The sequence below is a fragment of the Orcinus orca genome, chromosome 2, assembly GCF_937001465.1.
Source record: "Orcinus orca chromosome 2, mOrcOrc1.1, whole genome shotgun sequence".
NCBI classification, from domain to species: Eukaryota; Metazoa; Chordata; class Mammalia; order Artiodactyla; family Delphinidae; genus Orcinus; species Orcinus orca.
Genome location: NC_064560.1, coordinates 58,576,263 through 58,601,013, shown reverse-complemented (window position 1 = coordinate 58,601,013; position 24,751 = coordinate 58,576,263). Strand labels below are relative to the sequence as shown.

At 44.3% G+C, this 24,751-nt stretch overlaps 1 protein-coding gene across 1 annotated transcript in view; it reads left to right on the top strand.

Moving 5' to 3' along the window:
* TMC3 (transmembrane channel like 3) overlaps positions 1-18,309 on the top strand; it is a 43,625-nt gene extending 25,316 nt beyond the window's left edge. Inside the window, exons 12-22 of the mRNA XM_004278317.3 lie at positions 815-893; positions 2,131-2,376; positions 3,223-3,351; positions 3,649-3,716; positions 5,428-5,556; positions 7,524-7,634; positions 8,919-9,044; positions 9,670-9,748; positions 11,872-11,914; positions 13,582-13,831; positions 17,490-18,309. Coding sequence (XP_004278365.1) covers positions 815-893; positions 2,131-2,376; positions 3,223-3,351; positions 3,649-3,716; positions 5,428-5,556; positions 7,524-7,634; positions 8,919-9,044; positions 9,670-9,748; positions 11,872-11,914; positions 13,582-13,831; positions 17,490-18,309 — 2,080 coding nt within the window. The remainder of the gene's footprint in view (positions 1-814; positions 894-2,130; positions 2,377-3,222; positions 3,352-3,648; positions 3,717-5,427; positions 5,557-7,523; positions 7,635-8,918; positions 9,045-9,669; positions 9,749-11,871; positions 11,915-13,581; positions 13,832-17,489) is intronic.
* Positions 18,310-24,751: the final 6,442 nt, after the last annotated feature.

Sequence of the window (24,751 nt, the reverse complement as noted above, 5' to 3'; positions counted from 1 at the left end):
TCCTGTGAGAGATTTGTAAACCTGCCATTTTCCTTTCTCATCTCATTTTCCCAGACATGTTTCTGTTAAGACCCAAGGCTGCAGCCTGGGAAACTCCATGACGTGTTTCCCCAAACCTTCCAACTCCGGGGAAACGGGCATCAAGTCTTGGATCACTGGCTGATAGAGGCTGCTGCGGGCAGGTACCATCTGCTCAAGGTTGCCCACCTGTGAGCAGGTGTAGACGTGCCCACAGCCCCTCACTGATTCAGCCCGTCTGACAGGTTCAGCCTGTATTTCAGAGCCAGACCACTGAGATCCTGAAATCTCACCTGCCTCTTTTTAACTGTGTGAACCCGAGCAGGTGACTTAAGGCCTCCCCATGTTCAATACCCTTGTCCCTTAAGTGGGGGTTATAATAATATGGACCTCACAGGCGAGACTCAAATGAGATAATGCCTGGAAAATCACTTTATAAACCAGAAGACAGGACAGGACATGGGTAATTCACTCCACACTTCAGAGCCCCACTTCCTGAGCTCACACACTGTCTGCTATCCCAGCGGCTCTGAAATACTGATCCAGAGATCGGCTACAGTGGAATCACCTGGTAAGGAGATAAAAGGATTCCCAGACCCCATCCAGACCTCTCGAAACAGTGTAGATTCTGGAATTCTGTATTTTGTTTTAATGCCCACAGTCTGATTCTGAAGGAAACCAAGTGTGGCAACCAGCAACTGTCTTAGCCAAAACATGGTGGTCGCTCCCAAATTGTGGTCAGTCTAGAACCATGGAGTGGTGGTCTGGTCATTCAAGGTGGGCTTGTGGCTTTCAGGGTCCTTGTGCTGTACCTGGGAAACCTCTACAGTCTGATCATCGCCCTCCTGGACAAAGTTAACAGCATGAGCACTGAGGTGAGTGCTCCGTCCTGGGGACGTGCCCAGCCAACCACTGCCCCCCCCACACCACACACACATACACACACGCACATACACACATATATACACACACACACAAACACACACACATACACACATATATACACATATACAGACACACAAAGACACACACATATACATACACAAACACACGCACATATACACAAACACACGCACACACACATATACACATGCACACACACACATATACACATACATATTGAATACATACATATATACACATATGCACACACACACACACATACACACAGATACAGAGTCATCATCAGTGTTGTCAATATCACTGCTAGTATTTGCACTCTGTTCATCATGTTCAAAAATCAGTTCATTTGTGGTCTTCTCAACAGAGGATAGGAAATTTGGTCTCATTTCCAAGATAAAGAAACTGAGGCCAGAATTTATGGCTAGTCAGTGACAGGGCTGGAATGAAAACCTGGGTCTCTTAACACTCTTTCCTGGAATTCCATCAGGAAAGGTTATCAGCAGCTATTGTACATGATCCCAGGAGAATGGCAGACCATGGGACTAATTTTCACTTAGAAAATCAGGAGAAAATAAATATCTTATGGAGAGCAGTTCAGAGCAGGCCCCACCATCCCAGCCTAGGGTAGTTTTGGAGGTCATTTTAAAGCTGCCCCACCTGTGAGGTGATCCCAAAATGGTAGGGGAAGAGGAGGCAGGGAGTAGGAGGCTTCTTTAGGGTTGTTTGCCCAAGCCATACCTTCCTAGCATCAAATCCTGCTGCTTATAAGACAGAAGAGGCCACAGGGAGAAATGGTTCTGCATCAGGACCTTGATGTTGCGTAGACTGGGTCCTTACCTGCCACTTCCTGGCAACATGACCTCGAGCGTTTGACTTCAACTAGCTGAGCTTCAGTCCCTTCATCTGTAACATGGAATAGTCATTCTTACCTGACACTCTTGTGAGAATGAGAAATACAACATGCTGTAACCTAGGACAGGCTCTGACACTTCACTAGGGAAAAATCAATGCTATTCATTACAACTCTAGTCAAGTGGCTGTCAACCAAGCTAGAGGTAGTGAGAGAGAGAGAGTCGGAGACAGAGAGAATCAGAGATAAAGAAAAAGAGATTATTCCCAAGCAATGCAGTGATATCCTTGGTGTTCATGATGGATTCTTATTTACACATAACTGGACAACCTTTTCTTCTTCCTTCCCTCTCTCCACAGGAAACTGCTCCCCACAATAGCACAACTCATTGGATAGATTCTACCATCTTCTTTGTCACCAGGGCAGCCCCTGGAGAAGAGAAGTGGTCCACACCTGGGCCTGGGATAGGGCTCAGGAGAAACAGCACTTGGGCCCTGGAACAAGCCAACGTTCTGACTTACACCTCGCCTCTCTCAGAGGCCAACAAGACCACTGCTTCCACCCAGACTCCGCAAGGCCAATGCTGGGAGACATACGTTGGACAGGTGGCTCCCTCGTTCCCTTATAAAGCCCTTTCGTGTCCATTTCATCACTTAATTCTAGCGACTCTCCGAAGTGTCATTATCTCTATTTTATAGAAAAGGAAAATAAAGTTCAGTGGGGGATTAGGATTTTCCAGGTCTCAAAATGAATTCTAATCAGTGTAAGGACTCGGGCAGTATTAACGATGTGCTTGACCCTGTTCTAAGTGCTTAGTCTAGAATCTTATTATCATCCTTAGAAGCAGAGATGAGGAAACTGAAGCACTAGAGTTTAAGTAACTTGCCCCAAGACACAGATAGTAAAAGAAGAATGAAGGGGACTTCCCTGGTGGTCCAGTGGTTAAGACCTAGCCTTCCAATTCAGGGGATGAGGGTTCGAGCCCCGTTCGGGGAGCTAAGATCCCACATGCCTCGCGCCAAAAAAACAAAATATAAAACAGAATCGATATTGTAACAGATTCAATAAATACTTTAAAAAAGATCCACAGCAAAAAAAAAAAAAAAAAAAAGCAGAATGAAGCCCTAAACCGAGGCATCTGCTCCAAACTCTGCTCTGAACCCCTCTGCCTTTCACCTTCACTGTATCCCATGATAGCACCTCAAGTAGTCTCCTGTGGCTCAGAACCATAGACTTTTCCCCTGGCTTTGTGTAAAGCTGGCCTCAGATATCCAAATTCAAATTAACAAATATTTGTTGAGCAGCTATTATGTGCCAAAAATGAAGTCGCCATTGGAGGGGGCCCGGTGGCTCAAGCCATGGGAATGAAGAGAGAAGGGAGGACCCCAAGGAAGAGGTGGCCAGTGGGAGGGGCAGGGCCTGGTGGCATCCAAGGACGCCTTGTGTTGCAGGAGATGTTGAAGCTCTCCATCATCGACATGCTGTTCACTGTGGCCAGCATTCTGCTCATAGACTTCTTCCGAGGACTTTTCGTTCGGTACTTAAGTGACTACTGGTGTTGGGACCTGGAGAGCAAGTTTGTAAGTAAGATGCCGTGTCCATTGGGGAAGTTCGTACGGCCAGATCCATCCTTTCCTGATGGCCAGGTTGGGAAACTGACATGGCTGAGAGAAAATACGTGAGGGAAGAGGGAAAGGCTGTACAAAGCTGAGTTCCCATTTCTTTCTTACATTTACCATTTGCTGGGATGGCCTCACAGACAATGATCTCTACGTATCTAGGCGAGCAGAGAATTCTGTGTATTTGACTATAATGAACTGGTTTATGCAAAGAAATTTGGAACGTTTTTTAATGCAGAAGTTCGTTTTCTCTTGTAGCCTGAATACGGGGAATTCAAAATAGCAGAGAACGTGTTACATTTAGTCTACAACCAAGGAATGATTTGGTACGTAGCAAAGCTTCCTGCTGTGCTTACATCTAATCTGGGCTAAGATTTTAATTTACCAAGTCTGGATGGGACATGACCGTAATAAACACAGTCATATGAGTCAAGAAAGGACATAAAGAGTTTCTAATTGAACTATTTCACATATATAGTAATTTCAGTAATGGTTTTCTAAGCATTTTGCAGAAAGGAATGAGGAAGGAAATAGTCCATTTTTAGGCCACTATCAGTCACTGAAAAACAAACAAAACTGCACAAGAACCAGTAGAATAAGCTGCTGGGGAGGATTGTGGGGAGGCTAGGAGGAGAGGCTGCTGACCCCCGAGGAGGACTTCCATCAGTGGCTGTGTCACAGCTGGGGAGCCTGCCTTCAGCTACCCACTCTCCTTCCGTACTCTCACTTGGACATTGAGCCCAGGTGCACGGCTATCCCCCAGAAAGATAGACCTGGGGGAGGTCTGCTCACCCAGGGCAGCCCCCAGCCAAGGCAATCATGTTCCTAAAGATACTAAAGGCTGAAAGGGATCATCTGATCGACATGGAGTGTGTGTCCATGGGGACACGGCGGAGAGCTCCCTAACCATCCCTCCATCTCTGGCTTTCCCTACTGGACCACAAAAAGTGCTATTTGTTAAAATACAAGCAAACGACGAAAAAGAAGAAGAACCTGGGTGTCCCATACCTTCAGAAGACACAATCTCTCTTCATAATCATTCAGTAAAATGCAGGAGGAATGGAATATAAAGTAATATCCCTTTACTCAAATTCTGTATTCTTAGAGTCCACTTATTTTGAAAAATATTTTCACAAATACAGTATTAAAAATAATACAAAACATTTACTTAACGTTTCTCCATTTTAAATATGAAGAAACTGAGGAAAAGAGAAGCTAAGTGTCTTGCCTGATGTGAGAAACCAAAAGTTTTTTTAAAAAAGCGTTTTACTTATTAAACCTCTCTTTGTATCTATTTTCCTGCTGCTAAATCCAAACTTCGCAAGTATTGTATTGAACAAACATCTAGTACAAGCAGATTTAGCCTTAAAGTCAGAAGATCTGGGTTTCATTCCGTATTTGGCCCTTATTTGCAGGGTAGATATACCTCTGTTTTCCCGGGATGTTATCCCAGATCTGTCACTCTCAAAGGTCTCTCAGTTTGGATGATATAGTGTCACCCTTTTATTAGTCTCTGAGCAAATCACCTAATTTTCCCAGACCCATATTTCATGTCTAAAAACTTTGGCTATTTACCCCTCCTTTTATGGTTTCAGAAGGTTAAATGGGCCAAAGTGTGTGAGGATGCTTAGCAAAGGTCCAACAAAAGTAGCTCTGCTCCACATAATGTTGATCAAATCTGAAAGTCAATAATGTATTAACGTAGCCCCACCAACCCCACAGACAGGCAAAATCCAGAGCTTGCCCGAAACCACAGTTATCCACCATTTGCCTCTTGACCGGAAGAGGGCGTTTCCTTTGCTAAGTGTGAAGAGGCAGGAGACACTTAGCATCCTTGTGCCAAGAGGATATTTTAAAACAGGCTCCCTGCTCATCTGCAGAAGTGACTTGTCTTATCTCCAGCAGGTGGAAGGTTGGGGTCTCAGATCTCCAGGGGCTTCTTCAGTTGTTTAAGCACAGAGTTTAAACCTCAAGCTCTCAGAACCAAGATAGACCAGAGGAGAACAGACGCTAACTGGCCTCCCATTGTGGTTTCAGGATGGGAGCCTTCTTCTCACCGTGTCTCCCTGCCTTCAACGTCCTCAAACTCATTGGGCTCATGTACCTGCGCAGCTGGGCCGTGCTGACCTGCAACGTGCCCCACCAGCAAGTCTTCCGAGCCTCCAGGTCAGTGAGCGTCAAGTCCGCTTCACAGAGAGAACTCACATCACCCACACTCGCCTTAGCCAGAGTGACCTCCAGCAAGGGGGTCTCCCCAACACCCTGCCTGCCAAAATCTTGTCCGCCCTCCAGTTGCCTTTCCTCCCTGAAGCCACTGTCAATGCCCCACCCCTCAAATGAATCATGACTCTTCTTAAGCTCATGCCACATCTTTTACAACTTTTTACTGAAGTTTAATGATCATCCAGAAAGGGCACACATCACAAATACCTGGCTTGATGAATATTCACAAACTGAACGCAACTCTGTAACCAACCCCCAGATGGAGAAACAGAACAAGAACAGCGCCCAGAAGCCCCCTTGTACTCGACGCCGGTCGCTACCAGCTTCTAACAGCGTAATTCATCCCCCCCCGCCACACCATTTTTTACTTGATGTAAATAGAATCACACTCAGTATGACCTCTTTTATTCCTGTCTTCTTCTCAGTATTGTGCTTGTGAGAATCACCTCATTGAGGACACCCCCCTCCCCAATTTCTTTATCCATCCTCCTGTGGTTAGCTATAATGAATAACACTGCCTTGAACATTCTCACGCATGTCCTTTGCTGGGTACATACCTAGGACTGCACTTGCTGGCTCACAGGCCACGCATGTGTTCTCCTCTAGTAGAGAGCGCCAACTGTTTTGCCAAAGCAGAGGTGCCCTTTCCACTCGCACCAGCATCACGTGAGAGTTCCAGTTGTCCCACAACCTTGTCAACACTTGTTCTTCTCTGTATTTTTCACTTTAGCCATTTTGGTGAATTCATATCACATTTTGAACACCTTGATTAGAACTCATTTATTTTATTTTGACATAATAGTTATTGATGTGGGTGTGTATCAGTATCTTTCAAACTTTTTGACAGTAACCAGCATGACAGTGTATTTATCTTTCACCTAGAGACCAGTGTAGATGCATATATATGTTTTATATATAATTTATATATGAATGTGTATATTCATTGACATCTATGTATGCCTATATATAAAAATACATGCATACATATATACACACATAAATATACATAACACATACATATAAATGGATACACACATATATTGAGTGTATATATATATGTGTGTGTGTGTCTATACATATATATAAAGAGAATGTGTGCATATAAATAGAGAAAGGTTTCACAAATTAACACTCACCTACTTAACCACATTGTATGTGCCCTGATATTTTCTGCTCTCTTCTAGTCCAGTCTATTTCTTTAGAGAGAGAGAGAGCATGCAGGCTGAAAGTCTCAAGGTGAACAGACCATTCATTCTCTTTTCAGGACTATATGCAGGGCCTTGCACACCAAACAGACCTGTGCTGCCCTCGGGGGAAGCCTGGGCAGCCGAGCTTTCAGACCAGCTTAGGGCCCAGGGCCCAGGGCTTACTCAGGCAGACCATTCACCCTGAGCAGCCAGGAGCAGAGCAGATAAGAGGTTGAGAGAGACATCCAAGTAAGAGAGTCAAGAACCGTAACAAAAGAGTCAAACCATCCTCAGACATAGGGGACAAGTTCAAGGCTGGGAACAGGACAGGGAACCACTAGGTAAGGACTCAGCTGGGTGGGGCAAAGGTGCTAAGATTTTTCCATGAATTAAGTTTATTGTGTGATGGCCATGGGGTCACCCGTCTCTTGGTTTGAGGTGGACAGGTGCTCAGCCAGCGTTTAGTAGATGAACACGTTGGGCTGGGTGATCCACGAATTCCCTTTGAGCCTCCATTTCTAGTTTGCTAAATTGCCTGTGATCCTATAACAGACCCTTTCCTAGGCAGTGATGGGAGGAGGATTTTTCTGTTTGCAAAGAGTCAGGGCTACAGTTTCTGTGTCGGTTTTGTTTTTTTTTCGGGGGGGGGCAGTGGGGTGCACAGACATCATCGGCAGCTGGCCAGAGAGTGAACTCAGCGCCTGGCATTTGGTTTCTTTACAGATCCAACAACTTCTACCTGGCAATGCTCCTTTTTATGCTCTTCCTGTGCATGCTGCCAACCATTTTTGCTATCGTCCGGTACAAGCCATCTCTAAATTGCGGGCCATTTAGGTAAGTTCTCTTAATTCAGTCCACTCTGCCTGGAGCTACTGACAGCTATAGAGGAAGGACCCCTGCATTGAACTGAATTCCCCTTCTGGCTCGCAAAACAGGTCAACAGCAGAGAAAAACTTCAAACTCATGTCTTTTGAATCCAAGACCATTTCCCTTTCCTTGCTAAGCAGGCTGCCCTCAAGTATGATCATCTCTGTGCTCACGTTTAAAAGATACAGCCCACTTCGAATCAAAACGGGAAACGGCATTGCTCCAAGGCTAGAAGGAAATTCTACCTAGTCAATCTTTCCCTTCCAGAACTCAGAAAGCTTTTATTAAGAGATAGTCCATGTCACTTTTTTTTTTTTTTTTTTTTTGCGGTACGCGGGCCTTTCACTGTTGTGGCCTCTCCCGTTGCGGAGCGCAGGCTCCGGACGCGCAGGCTCAGCGGCCATGGCTCACGGGCTCAGCCGCTCCATGGTACGTGGGATCTTCCCGGACCGGGGCACGAACCCGTGTCCCCTGCAGTGGCAGGCGGACTCCCAACCACTGCGCCATCAGGGAAGACCTGGACTATGGTTTTTATTTGAGATGCCGTGAGATTGGATAAGACTGAAGTTTTTTTTAAAATTTTTTTTGTGTGTGTGATACGCGGGCCTCTCACTGCTGTGGCCCCTCCCGTTGCGGAGCACAGGCTCCGGACGCGCAGGCTCAGCGGCCATGGCTCACGGGCCCAGCCGCTCTGCGGCATGTGGGATCTTCCCAGACCGGGGCACGAACCCGTGTACCCTGCATCGGCAGGCGGACTCTCAACCACTGCGCCACCTGGGAAGCCCTCCATGTCACTTTCGATTCTACATTATCTAGCTGCATCAAGACAGAAGTCACTTCAATTATCTTCACCTAGCATCTGCTTTAAGTCAGTTTTGATACAACGTATATGTAACATTTAGAGTCTATCTTTGTATACATTACACACACACACACACACACACACACACACACACACACACACACACACACACACACACACACACACACACACACACACACACACACACACACCATGTAGTTACTGACCCCATCTTCAAATCTACATGTTAATTAAATGGCTACTTCAGATGAAATCGTTTCAGGAATGTTATGTATCTTTCACATTCATCAGATACTTGACTTTAGCTTTGAAACTGACTTTGAGGATTGGACTCTAGCTAGCTAGCCTTTTTTCTTTTTTTTTCATGGCTTGCAGGATCCTTCTGCCAAAAGCAATATAATCTGGAATTATGGTTTTCTTTCTCACAGCGGACAAGAGAAGATTTATGACATCGTGTCAGAAACGATTGAGAAGGATTTTCCCGCGTGGTTTGGCTCTGTGGTTGGGTACATCAGTAGCCCTGTGGTTATCCTGCCAGCTGTGCTGCTTCTTTTGTGAGTACTTTCCTGCCTGCTTTGGGGGGACTTCTGCGTGTTTGGCCAAGAAGAAAGCACTGCTTTCCAATAATTGTAGAAATTCAGTGAGTTCATTCAAAAGTCACTTACGGAGCCTGATGATCTGCGCAGGGCTGCTGAATCGCACAGGCGCCAGGGAGGTAGAGCATGATTGATTCGTCAACAGCATTTCGGCGATCGCTGTGGCCATGATCATGGGGTTGAATGTGATTATCATTATCTTATTTTCCAGCAGTTTAATCTCAACATGGAATTTTACAGTGCAGCTAACTTGCGTCTGTTTTAACTTAAAGGGGAAATAACATCAAGTAGTTGATCCAATACTCCTACCACGATACACTGTAACACGCCTCTCCCGTCTTCACTCCTTCCTTACGGCTGTCCTCCGTGCAGAATTCCAGGTCAATGGAGGTCGCTTTGAAACTCAGGAGAGAGAAAAGGAAAGCAGTTCCTTCCCAGCACTTGCCAGCCTGAAAACTCACTGATACCTTTTGTCCTCAGGGGGTGGTGGGGCGGTCAGTGGGTAGCCCACATGGGGCCGGGAACACAGAAGCCTGACCAGGGGGATGACGTACGCTCACCGCCCTGTGCTCTTCTGCCCTAGCATGCTCATCTATTATCTTCAGAGCATCGCAAGATCCTTAAAGCTCAGCAACCACCAGCTCAGAACGCAGATCCAAAACGCAAGTATTACGTAACCTTTGCTACCGTGAATGGGCATCAACCATCTGACTGATTTCCCTGGCCAGGGAATACCAGTGAGGTCACATTTGCAAATTACTGGGACTCTTGGTCACGTGCTAGAGTGCAAGCCCACCCCTCCCCGGCCAGGAGCTCCCAGGGCTGTTTCTAAGAATACCCAGGCCCTCAATTGCCAGAACGAGCCTCCTCTCCTAGAGGCCTCGCTCATGCCCTCAGCACTTCAGCTCCCCCTCCTGTGGCCACCAAGCTTGCAATGTACTGGGCTTTTCTGCTGGCTGCACTGACTGGGCGGGGAGAAAGGATCCCTCCCTAATCCCATGTCGAGTTGGACATCTGAGCCCAAAGACACTGTTTGGACCCAAAGACCCACCCTTTTCATATCTTTTAAATTCTGGTTGTCATTACAGTAAGTCCCCTTACGTACGAACAAGTTCCGCTCCGAGAGCGCAATCGTAAGTCCAGTTTGTTCCTAAGTCCAACAAAGTTCACCTAGGTTCCCAGCTAACACAATCAGCTACATAGTACTGTACTATAACAGGTTTATAATACTTTTCACACAAATAATATATTAAAAAACCCACAAAAAATAAAGAAAACATTTTGACTCTTACAGTGCAGTACCTTGAAAAGTACAGTAGTAAAGTACAACAGCTGGCATCCAGGGGCTGGCATTGAGTGAACAGGCAAGAAGAGTTACTGGAGGAGGGAGAGGAGGTGGGAGATGGTAGAGCTGAAGGATCGTCAGCAACAGGAGACGGAGGGCGAGTTGCGATATCACTCACGCCTGACACTGATGGAATGCACTTTCACATCTTTGAAAGTTCATAACTTGAAGGTTCATATGTGGGGGACTTACTATACCTTCTCTCCCATCTGGGGCTCAAACCATAGTTCTCAGAACAGTCAGAGGGAAACCAACACTCCCCCATCCTTCCACAGTTTCTCCTCCTCTGCACACCCCAGGTGCTCCCCCAGGGCCAGGACTGGGGCGAGGCACCAGGCTGCCAAACTTAGAGGCACAGACTCTCAGGGTCACACCGACCCTGCACTCCCACAGCCCCAAGAGTGAGCACCTCCTTAAATTTGACCCCTGGATACCTCACTTGCTTCACCCAGCCCCAGAACCCCACGCAAAAAACTTCCACCTTTCTCTGTTTAAAAAAAACAACTCTCACAAATATCAACTCATGTAAAGAAACACCAACTCATTTTATATATAGTCAAATAAGAAATGCATCTAGGAACTTCCCTGGCAGTCCAGTGGTTAAGACTCCGTGCTCCCACTGCAGGGGGCCCAGGTTTGATCCCTGGTCGGGGAACTAAGATCCCACATGCCACATGGCATGACCACAAAAAAAAAAAAAAAAAAAAAAAAAAAAGAAGGAAATGCATCTGGAGTTGCAAAGGGCATTTTTATGGAAACACACATCTCCCGTGTGGTTGATCCATATTTTCTCTTTTGTGTCTCAGCCAAACCGTGCTTAGCAGAATCTCAACATGGTCTATCAAAGAGCTGCCCCTAAAAATGAAACTTGCCGGGGATAAAACTTCAGCTCTCAGGTGTCAGCATTTATTCATTCAAGTAACAGGCTTAGGACCAGAGCACACTGTCCCCAGGTGATGGCAGTAGCTCAGCCATGGCCCAAAGGATTAGCAGTGATACCTACATCGTTCCCCAGCCCCACCCCCAAGAATAGTACAGCAAGTCCCCTGCACACGAACCTTCAAGTTGAGAGCTTTCAAAGATGCGAACGTGCCCCTGTATGCCAGCTGTTGTACTGTACGACTGTACTTTTCAAGGTACTGTACTGTAAGATTAGAAATGTTTTCTTTATTTTTTGTTTGTTTTTTATGTATTATTTGTGTGTGTTTGTTTGTTTTTGTGCATTATTTTATAATAGTATTATAAACCTATTCCAATACAGTACTATATAGCCCATTGTGTTCGTTGGGGACCTAGGCTAACTTTGTTGGACTTAAGAACAAATTGGACTCACAAACGCCCTCTCGGAATGGAACCCGTTCATATGTAGGGGACTTAACTGTATTTGTTACTCCTTCCTGTAAATCCAAAACAAACATATGGTTATCATTTATATTTTAGGCAAGATCTGAAGATAAGAAAAAGGTTGCCCAAATGGTAGAAGGTAAGTACAAACAAAAATTCCCGATGTCTCAGTTAGTGAGCATTTTAAAAAAACAGCAGTTTAAGGTTCATCACGAATAAACATTCCTACTCAACTGTGGCTTTCACAATTAACTAGACACAATAAAAATCTAGGGATATAAATGTTGGTTTATATCTATAATTTTTACATCAGACCCAGACCTGTGAATAACCCCAAAACACATCTGAAATCACAAGGAAGTATTGAAGTAGGAGAGAAAAAGAAGCACAAAAATCTGAAGAAAACCCATAAGAACATCTTGGCCTTATTCACTTTTGTGTACTTCCTCTCAATGGCCCATTTTTTCCTTGCAAGCCCCCCTCCCCAGTTCTCTGCCCCTTAGGTCATGTCCTCTCTGTCCCTGCCTGCAGAGCAATACCAGGTGGGCAGGTCCAGCCATGAAAACAGATTCCCTAGTATGAAATCCAAACCCAACGGGCACACTTCTTCCCATCTTCCCCAGCAGCACCTGGACATACTTGTTCCCATCTGGGTTCATTGAGGGAAAAGGAAAGAGCCTCCCTGTAGAAAGAATGATAATACAGGAAGCACAAGTCTGGTGTGGGCTGAAGGGAGGGGAAAGTGGGCAGGTGCAGCTCAAAGGAAACATGTCTGCCACTTGGAGCCACTAATAAGATCAGTGGGCAACGGCAAAATGGCATACGTAGTCCATACTCTTCCTCAGAAAATAAACAAAAATGAGACCCAAAAAGGCTTTGCGGACCAACTCCTTTGTCTGCTTCAATGCAGAGCTAACTGGGAGGGATGTGTTTCCTTCCAAGAAAATGCCTGAGTAAGAGTCATGAGGCCTAAGGGTTGTGTTTGCTCCATCCACTTCCTCAGAGAGCCAGCCTACAGATAAAAACTGCTATGGAAAGTGACATGTGTACACTGCTATATTTAAAATAGATAACCAACAAAGACCTACTGTATAGCACAGGGAACTCTGCTCCGTGTTCTGTAACGACCTAAGTGGGAAAAGAATTTGAAAAAGAATAGATACGTGTACATGCGTAACTGAATCACTGTGCTGTACACCTGAAACTAACACAGCACTGTTAATCAACTATATTCCAGTATCAAATAAAAAATTTTAAAAAACTGCTGTGGAAAGAGACTGCAGCTCATGTTATAAAATTCTACTGTAATTATCAAATATTATTTGCCAATGAAGCATAATTAAGTTTAGTTCAGGTTGCCTTCAAAAACTAGGAACTTTCTCAGGATAACAATATTGTCATCTAATGTTTTTCAAGCCCAAGACCACACTTTTTTTCAGAATGCTCTGTGAACTGTTTCCAAAAAATCGTAATTATCATCTAAGCTTCATCGTATCCATTGTATAGATAAAGAACCAGAGCCCCAAAGCTGGTGAATAATCCACTTTGCTCACGGGGACATCAGATGCTGCATGTGTAAAGCCTCGGGGTTCATCTGGTTCCTCCTACGCTCCCTTCCAGCTCCAACTCTCAGTGAAGAAATGATTTGAATTACGAAATGTTTGTCACCCATGGGGTCAGGAGTATCAGCAAGTGCGCACACCTGTTTGTAGACCCACCTGTTGGAAGTCAGGACACTTGCAGCGAAACCAACCTGAGCGTGTCCCCCCTCAGCTTGTCTTCCCCTCACCCTCTCTCTTCCTGCAGCCCGCATCCAAACCCAAGACGACAGCACCAAGAGGTTTCCAAAGGACAGCGATTTCGGCAGCCAGCTGTCCTCAGCTCACTCGGCGACACCTCAGAACAATGGCAGTGTGGTCAATTTCGACTCATCGAGCAGCAAGAGTAGCAGGGTGGAGACCATCACCCAGCCCGTGCCCCCGAGTCCCCAGCCAGGACCCGGCAATCCCAGCTTGCCTCTTCCTGGCATCTCCAGATCCGGGCACAACTCTACCAGGTGAGTTAACTGCAGCTCGGCAGGAAATCTGCCTCCTGGGTAATGCTTACCAGTGATGGTCCAGAGCCATAAAGAGCAGGATAAAAAGCCATTAGGGAAGCTGAAATGTTAGGGACAGCAACGGATAAGGAAGGATTAGGTGATGAGGAGAAGCAGGAGACCAGAGCATTATTTTCCCATCGAGAAGAACACAGGTCTCTCAGAGCAGAGGAGACTGTCCCCGTCATCCAGACCTGATGGAGCGTTTTAGAAGGATAAAACTTCGTTCTTATTTTTGTTGTGTTTATTTCCAAATAGAAAATAAAGTTATAGTTCAGTTTTTGTGCATCAAACAAAACAAACAAAACAAAAAAATCATGAGGGCTTCAAAGGCCCTAACAGGTTCAGGAAGTGAGAGCCATTAAATTCCATTTCTGCCCGAAGGCCGCAAGGCCATTTCTGCCTGTTGACATCTGCTGTTGAGAAGAAATCAGGGGACAAAGTTTGTCAAACAGGACAAATTCTTCCTCCTCGACCTTCTGCCATATATCGTATAAGCAAACCTTCCTGCCAACCTAGGGTATTTATTTCTATAGCCTAAGAAAAGAAAATGCCTTAAAAAAATTTTTTTTTCCATTGGGGACCTGGTTTAATGAATAGAGGGATTAATTGTAATTAGAATATTAGTTGTTTGCTTGTCAATGGCAACAACACTGTAACTCAAAAAATTCCAGATTAGCATAATCCAAACACGTTTGTATTGTAAAGAATTCTCTAGTATCTAAATCAACAAACTTTTATTGAGAATCAACTCTATTGTACTCTCTGGGATGGATACTACAGATTAATCAGAAACATCTCTGCCTCCGAGAGTTGAAAGTAGAGTGAGAGAAGGATGTAGTTAAATATTAGATGATGTGATCAATGCTATGCTTCTGTGATAAACAGTATGTTTTCAGAGGACAAGGGGGATTGAGATAAAGTCTACGTGGAGAATGCATAGATATTTCTTAGGAGAAATTATATTGGACTTGGGCTTTAAAAACTAAGTAAGAGCTCACCGAATGGAGAAGAATCAAGAATGTACCACAGGGCTTCCCTGGAGGCGCAGTGGTTGGGAGTCCGCCTGCCGATGCAGGGGACGCGGGTTCGTGCCCCGGTCCGGGAAGATCCCACGTGCCGCAGAGCGGCTGGGTCCGTGAGCCATGGCCGCTGAGCCTGCGCGTCCGGAGCCTGTGCTCCGCAACGGGAGAGGCCAAAACAGTGAGAGGCCCGTGTACCGCAAAAAAAAAAAAAAAAGAATGTACCATAGTGTTGAGTAATAAACTGGTATCAATGAAAAGCCATTTTTTAAAATTAAGACTTAAAAAAAACAATTCCTGTATTTCTGGGATAAACGACACTTGGTCACAGTGTACGATTCTTTTTATTTATTAAGAAAGAAACTAGAATATGTTCCACAGTGTTCTTGGTTGGTAATAGACAGTATTGCCTAAGCCATATACCAGTTTTTTTTAAAAAAAGTTTGCAGTTCTTGGTCAATTAAATCCCTCTATTAAAAGGAGACAATGACATGTGTCATAAAAAAAAACAAAAAAAGTGGTTACTCTGTGAGATGATGAGTGTGTGAATTAGCTTAACTGTGGTAATCATTTCACAATGGATACATATATTAAATCAAGTTGTACACATTAAACATATGCAATTTTTATTTGTCAGTTATACTTCAATAAAGATGGGGAGGAAAAGGTCAATTACTATTCCACTGTCTAGATATGCTATGACTTATTTAACCAATCTCCATTTAATATTTTTTGGGGGGATATAGAAAGAATGTTATAAAGAAAACACAAAAAATTTAAAAATTAAAAACCAAAAAGAAAAAATAAGAATGTACCATAGTGGAGAATAAGCATGAACAAAGGTATGACGTTATGAAGAAGTGAGGCATCTTTGGGAAATGACTGCAGCAAAGGGAGCCTGGAGGGAAGCCAGAGATGATGCTGGAAAGAAGTGTAATACAGACCACTAAGGCCTTTGAGTCTCTCTGGAGTTGGGACTTTATCTCTTCTTTTTTTTTTTTATTGAAGTATAGTTGATTTACACAGCAGTGTTAGTTTCAAGTGTACAGCACTGTGATTCAGTTATATAAACATGTATATACATATATATTCTTTTGCATATTCTTTTCCATTATAGGTTATTACGAGATACTGAATATATCAATAGTTCCCTGTACTATACAGTAGGACGTTGTTGTTTAAATTTTTTTTTATCTTTTATTTTTTCACTCCAGACTGGCTATATTATCGGCAAGATCTTTTATATTTTAGTTCCAGGCTGGCCAAGTTATGGGCAAGATCATTCCTGCATTTGTATGGGTCAATTATTTCAGTTGTACCTACACATAAGAAAGCAGTAGAGTCCTGCGTTCTTTTCAGGGAGGTAGGACATCTAGAAGGATGCACTGACCCTAACTTACATGGAGAATTATATCTGATCTGAATGTGACACAGTGAAAGCAATACAGGTAATATATAGGAGAGTTGTTTGGCAGGGATAAGGGGTGAGGTTGTTTTGTTTGTAAAAGCAATGACTAAGTGAACAAAGAATTCAAAATCTTGCTATATTAGGAGTTGTCTTCATGTATCTATTGGGTTTTGGTACGGAGGAGAGATTCCAATAGTCCTGGATAGGTGTCGACTGAAAAAAAAATGCACAACCTAAAATTTGAGAATTATGTTTTATTTGGCGGACTTACTGAGGACTATGACCTGGGACACGGCCTCTCAGATGGTTCCGAAGGACCGTTCCAAAGAAGGAGCTAGGAGATACAGCAGTTTTTGCTGAAAAAAACCCACATGGTTGAACATCAAAGCCTTACTGCTAATCACAAAAAGACAGATATTTCAAGTTAATGATTTTAGTGCTTTTCTATCTTCTAGGGAAATATACAAGAGTCTGAGCTCACTGAAGTTATTTCTTTGATACACATCTTAACTATCTAGGGCCAGTATCTTGTTTTTCTCCATCCCGAATTCCCCGTAGGGTACACCGTCACGGCAGCCGCAGTGACCGATGGCTTTACATCCTTTGTTCTCTGAAATGACAGGTGACATTCTTTGTCTACATAGGCTATGGGGAGGAAGTGTCCAAGAACCTGGACGGCTGCATGGCAGAGATAGTGAGGGGCAGTGTTCCCAGCATGTGCTCCACAGTTCTTAGGCCCACTATGTGCTCCTGGACAAAAGGAGGTCTCCATGATGAAATACACCAGCACAACGCTTTGCCCTCCATGGAGATTCACGGTGCACATCATTACGTTAAGCGTTCTGAGAATTCCAGCAGTAAAGAGATCTATTTAACCCAGTTCCCCGAAGCCTCCTGTGCATGCAACCCACTGGACACCCATTAGGAAATTTTTTTTTTTTTTGTCCTCGCTGCACGGCATGTGGGATCTTAGTTCCCCTAACAGGGATCAAACCCGTGCCCCCTGCAGTGGAAGCACAGAGTCCTAACCACTGGACCAGTGGGAAATTCCCCACTGGACACCCATTAACATTTCAGAACAAGTTTCAGTGGAAATGCAGAGAACTGCTGTTCTAGCTCGCAGTGCTGGGACAGCATAGGGGTCAGTGAGCATCAAGGCTGCAGGTGTTTAACCACCTCTGTCTTTCAGGTATCCACGTGGTCTGTGTGCAAGCACAAGTGATCTTTACAGGAAGAGACCCTGCACACCTGGAATGTTTACAAAGCGCATCGAAGACGTTCACTCAGAGCCTCTTTTCCGAAAAGACCTTCAGCAAATCGACCATGGATCAAGGGTCTCAGCTTTGGTGCCACGGGGTCATAGGTCCCGTGCCCCCAGATACTATATGGTTAATGAACGTGACCCTCACCAAGAAAACCATTCAACTTTCTGGCCAGAAAGACGTTTCAAGGTAGACATCTTTGGGGACGCTGTGGAGATGTACCCCAGGAACATGCAACAGTGTATTCCCTGGGCCTCTCCACAGCTCAGTGAAGAAGAGGAGGAGATGCAGAGGAGAAAAATGAGCAGACGGGCTTTCTACCCACGCTCCCTGACCGACCTCCACGGGGCTCCTCATTTTTATGTTGGCAAAAGTTTAGAAAGTCAGGCCCTGACTCCTGAGCTCCAGAGACGGACACATTACAAATCTTGGAATGATGGCGTTGAGGGTCAGCTTGACCGGCCGATGTATGTGCATAAAAAGCCACGCTACCGGAATTTCCAACCCCCCCAGCACCCTCTGAAGCCCAGAGTTAAGGCCAAGTTCGAGCCGTCCGTCACAGAATCTGATTCCATGTCGGCAGCATCCAGCAGTGACCAGCAGAACAGCAGCACCGACCAGTGTCTCCAGGTCACCCGCAGCCAGCCCAAGTTTCCAAGGTCTGCGGGCCAGTTTGGCAGGAGGAAGGCCATGTCTAGGCAGGAGCTGGCCACAGATCTGAATGACCTGATTTGTTCAAATGTCTAGGGCCTTCTCCTGGCGTCCCATTCATAGCGATCAGAGGCCTATTGGAATGCCGTGTAGCGCAACAAGTGTATGGTCCCTCCCCTTCCGGGAAGAGAGACAAACACACCCAGTAGGTGAGATCAGTGGGGCATATCCAGGCGTGTGGCCTGCCGGCTGCGGCCCTGAGACCCACAGGGCTATGGCTCCCTAATCTACAACAACCATACACAAGTGTGGGGGTCTGTTTCCAGGGGGTCTCTTTGGGTCCAGCCACTTTAGGCCATCATTTCAAAAAACCTCAGTCCTTGACCTCCATTCAGGGTGACCCCAAATCACAGGCAAGCCAGACAGCTGATCCAATTACAGAAGACTCACCCCACGTGTCTGCCCTTGTCCTGAATCTTAGGAGTGGCCTGTTCATATTGCAATGTTCTCTTTCAGCGTACAAAACTCAGTCCTCCCTGATAAACACCCCAAGATGAGGTGGCTGCCCTTAAAGATTTCACAGCGCTTAATTACTTCATATCAATAATCAGTTTAGTAATGACCAGAGTTACTAAAATTTACTGAGCGCTTACCATACTGTTTACCCAACTACCTATCTGTATTCATTAGTCAGGATACTTGGGTTGGAGGTAACAAAATCCCCAGGGTTTACTGGTTCCTTTAACTGGGAGGGTTGAGCATCAAACTGGCTTCAGGCTCGGTTGGACCCGGGTGTCAAACATCTTCAGGATTCTCTCTTTCACCTTTCAACTCTATGTCTGTTTGTTGACCTTGTTTTTCCTACTGCTGACCGGCTTCCTCCACGTGGTAGGTGGAGAAGGAATGCACAGCCACAGAAAATTCCAGGTTGATGGCATCCAGCCAGTGAGCCCCAGGGAAGGAACAGAGCTGTCCCTCCCCCCTTGACGTTATCTTCACCTTTATGGTCAATGCCTCTTTCACTGGCATATGCGGGGGTTTGGCAGCCATGAGCGTTCCGTGGTTAACCGGACGTGTACCCCTATTCCTATTTCCATGGTAACTTTTCGCTTTAAATTGTGTCTTTTAAGTTTTCCGTCTCCTCCAACAGATGGTGAGTGCCTTTGGGAGAGGAATGGTGTTTATTCATTTCTGCAGCCCCAGTACCTGACAGATAACAGATATTGTACTTGCTTTCTCTTGCTGCATAACAAACTTAGTGGCTTACAACAACACTCATTTATCATCTCAGTTTCCATGGCTTAGCTGGGTGCTCTGCTCGGCGTCTCAATCGAGGTGTCGGCCAGAGCTGACATCTCATCTGAGGCTAGGGTGTCACCTTCCAAGCTCATGTGCCTATTGGCAGAATTCATTTCCTTGAGGTTGTAAGACTGAGGCCCTCTGCTCCCAGAGGCTGCCCACGTTTCCCTCCCACATGGCCCTCTCCATAACGTGGCTCCTTGCATCTTCAAGGCCAGCAAGAGAGCTTTGACTCTCTTTCTCCCGGCAAGATGTGGACTCTGTTTTAAAGGACTCACCTGATTAGGCCAGGCCCACCCAGAATAATCTCCTTTTGATTAATTCAGAGTTAATTGGTCAGAGACCTTAATTACATCTTCTAAATAACTTCACCTTTACCATATAACAGAACCTAATCATGGGAGTGAAATATCAGATTCACAAGTTCAAACACACTCCACAGGAGATTTTATAGGAAATGTACACCAAGAGCAGGAATCCTGGGGGCCATCTCAGAATGCTGCCTATCCTAGGTACTTAATAAACATTAGTTGCATGTGAATGGATGGATGAATAAATAAATGGAGCACACCAATGAGTGAATCACGAATGACATGGTAATGGGATTATCTTCCAAGATCTACTGCTAATTCTAACCCCAAAGAAAAATCCAGTATAAGTAATGCCATTTAAAAGTAGACGCAGATGAACACTCCTCCCCAAATTCATAAAAAAGTGTGCAGTATTTTCCAGTTGCTTGACAGTGCTTAATTACTTCATGTCATGACCTCCTGACCATGACAGATCCAGGAGGTTGTGCCTTCTTCAAGATGAAATGCTCTACGTGCCACGGGAACGTCCTTTTGTAATACAGGTGCCCACAGGAGTTCCACGATGAGGGTATGCTCTTCTACATGCTTAGTCTGGGGCTGTTAGCCAAGAGCTCCCTGGGACATTGAAACGTATTTTGGAAAAGCCTGGCCCTGCCTCCAGGCACCCGCAGGAGTACTTGTGTCTGTGTGAGAGCAGAGAGGATTTCATTAGGATTAGGGGACTGGCAGGCGCCGCAGCATTCCTAAGAAAACACGCGTTTTGCCAATACTTCTCCAGAGCTGCAGATACGTTCATCACCTTTCAGTGAGCAACATAGCTCACATGTACTCCAGCACTTAATATTCGGCTACGTCTTTTTTTTTGGTCAGAATTTTCTTTTATTGAAGTATTACAGAAAAGTATACAGATTATAACAGTATGGGATTGTTCTGTTCTTGAAACTTTTCTGTAGGCTTGAAAATATATTTATTTTATTAGTTTTTAAACATTTTTATTGGAGTATAGTTGCTTTCCAATGTTGTGTTAGTTTCTGCTGCACAACAAAGTGATGGGCTATGTCTTTAATTTAGAGAAATTTAAAAGATGCAGAAGAGCACAGAGACTAGAGTGACAAGGACCCATACTCCCCCTGTGTCAACAGATGTTGAAATTTTACTTCCATCTAGTCATTTTGTTATTATTATTAAAGAAAACAGGACAGATGTCATCAGAAGCTACTCTAATCCCCACACTTAGTTTCATTCCCCTCAGGCTGCCAAGGCACGTGACACACGACACGGCGTGTGTCCGTTCAGCCAGCTGTTTACAGCTATACATGTTGTGTGTGTGCATGTGTGTAAACATGTATGTATAGACATCCATAAACAATATGTAAGTATGTCTTACTTAAGTAAATGCTATTATACTGCACATATTGTACATATTTATGTTTCGGAGGTCGGTTGAAGACATATGCAGATCAAGCTCACTTGTTACACCTGCTATGTAATATTTCACCATTTGAATAAACTACACGATATTTATCCATTTCTTACTGATGGACATTGAAGTCATTTCCACGTCTTTGCAGCTAAAAGCAATGTTGCACTAAACATCTTTTATACAGCTCTGTGGCCCATGTGCTCATGTTGACTTAGAAGTGGATACTGGTACTTTTTTTTCTTCATTTTAAAAGTTTTATTGAAATATAGTTGATTTACAATGTTGTGTTAGTTTCAGGTGTACAGCTATGTGATTCAGTTATACACACATACGCATACATATATATTCCTTTTTAGATTCTTTTCCATTATAGGTTATTACAAGCTATTGAGTATAGTTCCCTGTGCTATACAGTAGGTCCTTTTTGATTATCTATTTTATATGTAGTAGTGTGTATATTTTAATCCCAAACTCTTAATTTATCCCTCTACCCACTTCCCTTTATGGTAACCATAAGTTTCTTTTCTACGTCTGTGAGTCTATTTCCGTTTTGTAAATAAGATCGTTTGTACGATTTTTTTAGATTCCACATATAAGTGATATCATATGATGTTTTTCTTTCTCTGTCTGCCTCTGTCTACAAGTGAACTTATCTACAAGACAGAAATAGAGTTACAAATGTAGAAAATAAACTTATGGTTACCGGGGGTAAGGGGGGAGGGATAAATTAGGAATTTGGGATTAACAGATACACACTACTATACATAAAATAGATAAACAACAAGGACCTACTGTATAGCACAGGGAACTCTACTCAATAGCTTGTAATAACCTATAATGGAAAATATTCTGAATCACTGTGCTGTATACCTGAAACTAACACAACATTGTAAATTAACTATACTACAATCAAAAATACCCCAAAACTTCTCAGAAAAAAGCAGTCTGGTAAATATCTTAGCAACTTGAGGATGATTCTGTCACTCCTGTTTCTGAATTCGTGAATGCAGGAAACTCAGAAAAAAGTTTTCTACACACTTCTAGAAGACTAACTCCCTAGTCTGAGGTAGTAGTCCTGTTTTCCTGCCACTCTGTATGTGTGTGCTTTTGTGTTTTCCTCCTTTTTAGAGTTCGTAGGTTATTGTGTATGTGTTTTAATCTTTACCCATTTCACGGTAACCACTGCATATCCTTCTAGGAAGTAGGAATCGGTAAAGCATGAGTATAAATGTGACCTTCAGAAATAGAAACTGGGCGTGGTGTTTGCCACAGTTCTGCCACTTACTAGCTGTGTGGCCTTGGACACCCCACGTGATCCTCAGTTTCTTAACCTGTAAAGTGGGAATAGATGTTTCTACTTGTGAGGGTTAAATGACACAATACAGGTAAAGTGCTTCGGACAGTGGCTTACCGGTGAATACATAAATATATGTGTGCTCACAGACTCGATTCACCTAGCAGCTGCCTGAGCTAACTAAGTAAACACACATACAGTTCTTCATCAGTGACTAGGTAGAAAGCAAATACTCCATTCAGGAGATTTTAGGATTGGAGCACTTGGACACTTGGGCCCATCCCCTTGATGGTCTGGCGGTGGTTTGGGTTAGAAGTCTCTGGGCCCCCTGCCACATATACACCTATTTAAAGTTCATCTAGGACTTCAGTGAGGTCTGCTTTGGACAACTGGCTGACTTGGAGGCCCGAGGACCTCATGGGTGGGATCTGATCAATGGAATCTACAGACGTCAGTTATTCCTTCTACCCTGTCAGCTCTGAACTGCAGCCTCAAGGAGATTGCTAAATAAAGAGCCCAACGCAGGCTGGGCTGAGCAGCTCTGTGGGCAGCTCACACCCTCCCCGGCTCTAGCCATATGCTCACCCTGCCCTGTCCTGGCCTCCAGAGGCAAAACAGACCAGAGGCCTGCCTACAGCTGTCCCAACGTCACCCGTCTCCTGCTGCCAGTGTGTACAGGCCTCAGGGTTAAACAGTTTGCTTCTCCAACTATTTCATGTATACCCAGGACTGGCATTTTCTGGCAGCAAAGATTAAAGTCTCTTATAATGCTAGAAAAATTTTAAAACCCATGCTCCATTTTGTAAGTATAAAAATCTCTTAAGCATTCGATGTCTAACAAAAGTCGCTTTCTACAGCAAGACTTACTTTCCCGCAGCTTTGTTTTCATAGTGTTTTATCCCCAAACAAAATTCTAATAGGCTCCAGACTGAGAGGGTCCAGAGCTGCAGCTTTCTAGAAATATTCTACATTGAATTTTTATTTTTATTTTTTGCTGTACGTGGGCCTCTCACTGTTGTGGCCTCTCCCGTTGCGGAGCACAGGCTCCGGACGCGCAGGCCCAGAGGCCATGGCTCACGGGCCCAGCCGCTCCGTGGCATGTGGGATCTTCCCGGACCGGGGCACGAACTCGTGTCCCCTGCATCGGCAGGTAGACTCTCAACCATTGCGCCACCAGGGAAGCCCTACATTGAATTTTTTAATGGCGCTTTTTATTTTAATTTTTTAAATTATTTTTTTAATTAATTTATATTTTTAATTTTGGGCCATGTTGGGTCTTCGTTGCTGCATGTGGGCTATCTCTAGTTGCAGCAAGCGGGGGCCACTCTTCTTTGAGGTGCGCGGGCTTCTCATTGTGGTGGCTTCTCTTGTTGCAGAGCACCGGCCCTAGGCGCGTGGGCTTCAGTAGTTGTGGCACATGGGCTCAGCAGTTGTGGCTCGCGGGCTCTAGAGCGCAGGCTCAGTAGTTGTGGCGCACGGGCTTTGTTGCTGCGTGGCATGTGGGATCTTCCTGGACCAGGGCTCGAACCCGTGTCCCCTGCATTGGCAGACAGATTCTTAACCACTATGCCACCAGGGAAGTCCCAATAACGCTTTTTAAATTAAGCAAACCTACATGCTAGTAATTAATATATTAAGCAGTATATGATGATATAAAATGAAAAAGAAGTGTCCTGTGGCATTACCCCCTCCTGTTAATAGTTTATTCTATACCTTTCTAGAAGTAAATATTCCAAACCTATAGTACATGTATAAACATACATATGTATGTATAAACATACATAACATATATGTAAACATAAAAATATCATATATAAGCACATCTCTAGTTATTTCTCTTTCTCACTCAAGATATATATACATGATATGTGATATATATCATACTATGATACTATATATAAATATATACTTATTGTATGCCAAGCACCATTCTCATTGCTATTCATTTATTAAATCCTTTAACCCACATGTCAACCCTATGAGTTAGTACTACTAATGTTCTCATTTTCCAAATGAGGATGCAAAGGTCTGGAATGGTCAGTTATTCACCAAGGTCACAGCTAGTAAATGGTGACACTGGGATTTGAACCAGGGCACTCGGACTTGAGCCCTGACTCTTATTCTTATCTACAGTACTGCTGTCCTTCAATTTACATTTTTTTAATATATATAGTGGATATTTTCCCTGTTAGTACACATATAAACATTTTA